The 6620-nt window shown below is 41.5% G+C and overlaps 1 protein-coding gene across 1 annotated transcript; it reads left to right on the forward strand.

Moving 5' to 3' along the window:
• The first annotated feature begins 486 nt into the window (after positions 1-486).
• Positions 487-1946, forward strand: LOC137708556 (phenolic glucoside malonyltransferase 2-like). The gene has a single exon (XM_068447659.1). The coding sequence runs from the start codon at positions 487-489 to the stop codon at positions 1846-1848; it is 1362 nt and encodes a 453-aa protein (XP_068303760.1). The 3' UTR covers positions 1849-1946.
• The last annotated feature ends 4674 nt before the right edge of the window (positions 1947-6620 follow it).

Here is a 6620-nt window from a genome sequence, read left to right on the forward strand (position 1 = left end):
TCATTTCTCTAGTTGAATTAAAGTTGAGGGACCAATGGTAATGAATTTTTAATTGAGGGAACATAGCTGCACGTTTTGATGAGTTGATGGACTAATGATAATGAATTTTTAGTTAAAAGACTATTACTCTAATTGAATTAAAATTAAAAAACCATAATTACAATTTACTTTACAAATTATACGTTGGAATATAAAACAATTCAGAGACAGCATGTGATAAAAACGCAAAGATGAAATCTGAACGTGTTGCTTCAGTTGTGCCACATACAAAACTGTCCTATTTAAACCATGTGTACTTTTAACAAAATAATATTATATCATGACTCATGACACTCTAAAGAAGTTAGGTGGGACTTGTGGTAGACAATGCTTCAACTGTTTATTGATTATAAAACATTTTTTTATTAATAAAAATAAAAATAGGTTTTTTTTTAATTATATATTAGACGATCCATCAAGCTTTACACCATCCATCCCCCAACAGCAATGGCAGACCCAAATAAATCAATCAAATTAGTTGAAATTTGCCGAGTTGCTCCACAACATGCAGATCAAGAGTTCTCTCTTCCTCTAACTTTCTTCGACATAATTTGGTTAAAGTTTCCACCCGTCCAACGCCTTTACTTCTACGAAATAGTGTCCTCCTCAAAAAACACATTCTTCTTCGATTCTATACTTCCAAAGCTCAAAACCTCGTTATCTCTTACCCTCCACCACTTTCCACCTTTAGCAGGAAACATCACTTGGCCCCAAGACTCCCCTATGCCAATCCTCAGTTACCTCCGAGGGGACGCCGTTTCGGTCACTGTAGCCGAGTCCGATGCTGATTTCCACCACCTAGTTTCAAGCAACAGCTTTAACATTGAAGCCAAAGAATACCATCCTCTCGTGCCCCAGTTGGACGCTTGTCACGAAAAAGCCGCAGCACTTGCATTGCAAATCACTCTCTTCCCAAACAACGGCTTTTCTATTGGAACATCCGTGCACCATGCTGCCCTAGACGGCAAGATGTCAACCATGTTTGTGAAATCATGGGCTTACATATGTAAACACGAATCCGATTTGGTACCAGACCAGCTCAAACCATTTTACGACCGAAGGGTCATCTCTGACCCGACCAGGATCGACTTAATTTATTCAAACCACTTTCTAAATATGGATTTGGAGCGACCCAACAATCGTAGCTTGATGCCTTTCCAATTTAAAGCTCCACAACCAGACTCGGTTCGAGGGTGCTTCCAATTCACACCGACCAAAATTGAAGCAATAAGGCAGTTGGTGAAAGAGAAGAAACAACAACATCAATCGGTTCATTTGTCCACATTTTGCGTCACAATTGCGTATGCATGGATTTGCTTGGTCAAGGCAGAGGAAATAAAATCCAAAAAAATACGATTGATTTTTGGTGTGGATTGTAGGTCTCGATTGGATGCACAAATATCTGCAAACTATTTCGGAAACTGCATAGCCCCACGCATAGCAGTTGCAGAAAGCGAAGGCGTATTTGGAGAAGACGGGCTGGTTGTGGCTGTAAATGCAATCAGTGAAGCCCTAGAAGGTTTAGATAATCGGCTTCTGAATGGAGCGGAGGCTTGGATGGAAATTATGCAACCACATGCCGATAAACTTTTTTCTGTTGCCGGTTCACAGCTGTTTAGGGTTTATGATACTGATTTTGGATGGGGACGGCCAAGGAAGATCGAAGTCGTTTCGATTGATAGGAGTGGGGCTATCTCTTTCTCAGATAGCAAAGATGGCGATGGTAGTATTGAGATTGGGGTTGTTTTGGAAAAACAATGTATGGAGGTTTTTGCTTCTCTATTTGCTAAAGGGATCAAAGACCTTTGAAGCCGTGTTTTTGAAGTACTTAAAATTTATATTCTATTTTTGTTATTTAATGTGTATTTTTATTTAATGTCTTCACAATAAAATTTTAATTTTATTAATATGCACATATTAGTTCTTTCAAAATTATAAATGAATATAAATGAGAAAATATTAAAAGAAATGGCAATTGTTATTAGCACTCTAAAAATCTCATTCTACACTCTAAACTTTCTATATTAGGAAAGAAAAATACATATGTGAGGAGTATAGAATAAAATTTTTGGAGTGCTAATAACATTTCCTAAATAAATTAGTGACACATAAATATGTAAATACATAAGTGTATATGGTTGTACCGAAATATATTATAATGAGCCTAAATGTATATACCGAAATGTATTATATTTAATTAATGTAACTAAATGTTAATATCGAAATGTATGTACCAAAAAGAACGAAATAAAACATCAAAATATAAATAATAAATAAGATGATTAATGTATTAGGGACTAAAATTAGATTTTAATCTTACACAATGTTAAAATCTAAAAGTCTTTTTTTTAAGGATTAAAATGAAATTTTCTATTTATGAAACTATGCTGCCGGAGATCGGTTAATACCCTTATCCTGGAAAAAACGAAAGCCACAAACGGTCACTTTAGGGGGTGTAGTTTGAGGAGCCAAAAATAATCACAAGGCGACACATGGATTTTTGGTAAAAATGACAAAATTACCCTCGAGGCACACCGGATTTCCTACGCGCGGGCAGTGGACAATCATTCTTCAATCAAGCCAAAAGTGCCCAAAATAGGTAACAAATTCAAAATTATTTCATCCATCCTCATCCTATATTCTCCATAAGGTATTTATTCCATAACCTTCAAAACATTCCATATAAATTGAGTTAATTGGCTAATTAATGGATTTATTACCTAATTAATCCATTAATTGCCAATTAAATCACCCATCTTACGCAAAAATACCTCAAAGGGCTGGCCACCTTTTCTCCAAAAGGGACCGGCCATACCCTATATATATCACCCCATTTTCTCTAAAAAGAGGAGCTCCACACTCTTGCAAAACTCCCAAAAAACTCTCCAAACACCTTTCTTTCTAAATTCTAACTTTGGCATCGGAGGTTCTTCGGCCAAAGCCCCCCCATTCATCGTGGGCGCGTGAGGCTCTTGGCCTTGACCTAAGGTGTTATTTGTTTTGTAGGTGCAATTTTGTCCAAGAACAAGGAGGAAGAAATTTGCATCCACAAATTGGTGCTTTCATTGAGAGTCGAGTCCCATACTTGTAGAAGACTTTTGTCCATTTGTAGATTTTTCGTACATTCTTATTATAAGAATTTTTTATTTGTAAAAATTCTTTGATAAAACGTAAATGAGAAGTACAATGGCTAGAAATTTAGAAAATTCAACAAATGAAAATTTCAACATCCAAGAGATGGGACCACGGCGATCCACGAGGCTAAATGTGACAATAGGTGGAGCGGCACCACCCCCATGAGTTTCCACCATGAGAACCACCATGGTGGCTACCACAGTAGCTATCCGTGGTGAGGTCTGTAGTGTCACCACCACGGCCCGAGCCATGCCATCCAAGGTGGCTCATGGCACTAAGGCCACAGCCCAAGCCATGTTACTCTACGTCCAACGTGTTGCCAAGCAGAGCCCAAGCCTTACACCCATGTGCATCACACGCCGAGTGGCCCATTCTCGTGGCCTAGCCTGCTCCCGCCAAGCAGCCCACTCTCGTGCCCCAGCCTGCTCTCGTGGCCTAGCCCACTCCCGTGGCCCAGCCTGTTCCCTCTGAGTAACCCACTATCGTGGCCCAACTTGCTCCCGCGACATTCTAAGCGACTCAAATCGGCCCAAGACTATCTCAACCATCTGGACCAACCATCGAGTCGGGGTCATTTTTACCACATTTCTCCGCGGATTTGATATTTCCCAATTCAAATCTCGCGCCTAAAGCCTACCACACTTCCACTGCTCAATGAGGCATATTCTTTCCAAGCTCTTCTAATCTAAATGGTGAACAACACTTGTCTCAACAAGTCATAAAGTTGACGAGCGCCCTTGCATAACAGACAACCTTGGTGAATCAACTCTTGCAACGCACCGAAATCCAATGTGCCCCGGATAAGGTGTCCCGAAGAAAGACAAGGGCAAACGAACCTCTCCACCAGCGTCTCAGCAAGCAGCCACTTAGCCAGTCACGAACCAAGCGTTCTAACGGAGTACACTCCCGACTGGACCCCCGAAATAGCGTATACTCTCATCTTAGCGCGTGGAGGAGCGTGCACTCTCAGTTAGGCCCACAGACAAACATACATCTTAAGGTTGGGGCCACACTCCGATAATCAACATGAGCAACCTTCCAGGTGAAATGTTTATTCGTGGCAAGGCCCGCAAGGAACATTCTTCACCTCACATCGGAGTAAGCAGCACAGCGGACGGAGAGAAGCAGTCACTCAATCAGGCTCAAGTTCAACTAGCAGCTTGCGGGTTACCTGCTTGCCTGCTAGGAACATACCACACCCACCGCAGCTGCAGCATATACGAGCCGAACACATGGAATAAGAGCCTAGACCAGCAGGTCATGACCGGGGGCAGCCGAGAACTCTGTCACCCCAACAAAGGCACATTCAGGAAGAAGTAGAAAGAGCTTCTGACCGAGCGATTGCATAATTTGCCGCACAACGAAGCTATTAACATGACGCTCCGATGAGACATGACCAACATAAGCGAGTCATCTTTCAATGATAAGATCGAGCAGACGGGACTACCTCACATAGATTGCTGGATATAAGGACTACTTCTGTTCTGACAAATGTAGCAGCTCAGCCTAATGGCACGCCGAGGGCAGACGAGTACCAGAAGAACACACCAGCCCAAGTACCAAGAACCGGAGGCAGGCTAAAGATTATTTCGGTTGTCCCAGTAGTCCAGCTTTCTTCACCTGTACTCACGACAATGATTTTCATGCTCTTCAGTGCAATAGGGTAAACCAATTCCCCAACACCCAAAAGGGTCTGCTCTCCAGCGTGAGAGGATAAACTAATTGCTCTCCAGTGCGAGAGGGTAAACCAATTCCCCGACACCCATTTGGGTTTGCTCTCCAGTGCGAGAAGATAAACTAATTGCTCTCCAGTGCGAGAGGGTAAACCAATTCCCCGACACCATTTGGGTCTGCTCTCCAGTACGAAAAGATAAACTAATTGCTCTCCAGTGCGAGAGGGTAAACCAATTCCCCGACACCCATTTGGGTCTGCTCTCCAGTGCAAGAGGATAAACTAATTGCTCTCCAATGCGAAAGGATAAACCAATTCCCCGACACTCATTTGGGTCTGCTCTTTAGTGTGAAAGGATAAACTAATTGCTCTCCAATGCGAGAGGGTAAACTAATTCCCCGACACCCATATAAGTTTGCTCTCTAGTGCGAGAAGACAAACTAATTGCTCTACATTGCGAGATGGTAAACTAATTCCCTGACACCCATCTGGGTAAGCTCTCTAGTGTAAGAAAGCCACATAGTTCAAAAGATTGAATGATTGAAGATCAACTAGGCAGCAAATGGTCATGGGGCATCAACCATTTTTGCACTCAATAATTCGTTCATCTGACACTTTATCTTTAGCAGCTTCGATCTAGGCAGCTTCATCCTTGGCTGCTCCATCTACGACATCTGAGAAATTAAACTCAAGAAGTTTCCTCATTTTTGGCAGGCAACCCAGACGTGGCAGCCCAAACAATTGCCCATACCACGCCACTTCTTCGGCCTATGCCGAACCAATCATTGGCTTCAATCAAACCGAGCTGCTCAAGCAATGGCCCCTGCCACATTACCTCCTTGGCCCATAACAAGCCGACTCCTGGCCCCTGCCAACCGACGTGCCGCACCAACCCGACAACTGTCCCATGGCAGCACCACCCAAGAAGAAGACAAGAAGAATTAAGTTTTTCTTGCATCGGTGCAGTGCGGAGAAGACAAATAAGTTTTCCCTATATATGTCACCCTATTTTCTCTAAAAATGGGAGCTCCACACTCTTGCAAAACACCCAAAAAAACTCTCCAGACACGTTTCTCTTTAAATTCTAACTTTGGCATCGGAGGTTCTTCGGCCAAAGCCCCCCCATTCGTCGTGGGCGCGTGAGGCTCTTGGCCTTGACCTAATGTGTTATTTGTTTTGTAGGTGCAATTTTGTCCAAGAACAATGAGGAAGAAATTTGCATCCACATGGTTAAACTAAGATTTTAAAGGATTTTAAAAGTGATAGATTTTATAGGATTCAAGAGGATTAAAGACTCCTACAAAATTCATATGGATTTTAAAGAATTTGAATGGATTGTGGTGGATTGTGGTGGAAGGATTTGAAATCCTAGGGGATGAGGTTGGATTCTTTTTAGTCTTCGTTATATATACTTTTTGCTTTCAAATCCCACAAAAACTTACTGAAATCCTCCAAAATCTTAATTTTTTTAATACACTTAGATTTGGATGAATTTTAAAATCCTTTAAAATCTTTTAATTGACTACACCTAGATTTGAATGGATTCTAAAATCTTTTAATTGATTACACTAGGATTTTAAAGTCTTTTAAAATCCTCTCAAATCCAAGTTTGACTACACCCCCCGTAATAGTTCATACTTACTTGGATGAAGAAATGGCCATCCACCGTTATCACGCACGGACCTCTCATTGGCTCAGATCATAGACCGTTGATATTAAACTCTTCCCCTTATGTTTGTAATGGCCATAGAACTTTCTATTTAGAAGCTTTCTG

The sequence above is a fragment of the Pyrus communis genome, chromosome 11 (genome assembly GCF_963583255.1).
Source record: "Pyrus communis chromosome 11, drPyrComm1.1, whole genome shotgun sequence".
In the NCBI taxonomy this organism is placed as follows: Eukaryota; Viridiplantae; Streptophyta; class Magnoliopsida; order Rosales; family Rosaceae; genus Pyrus; species Pyrus communis.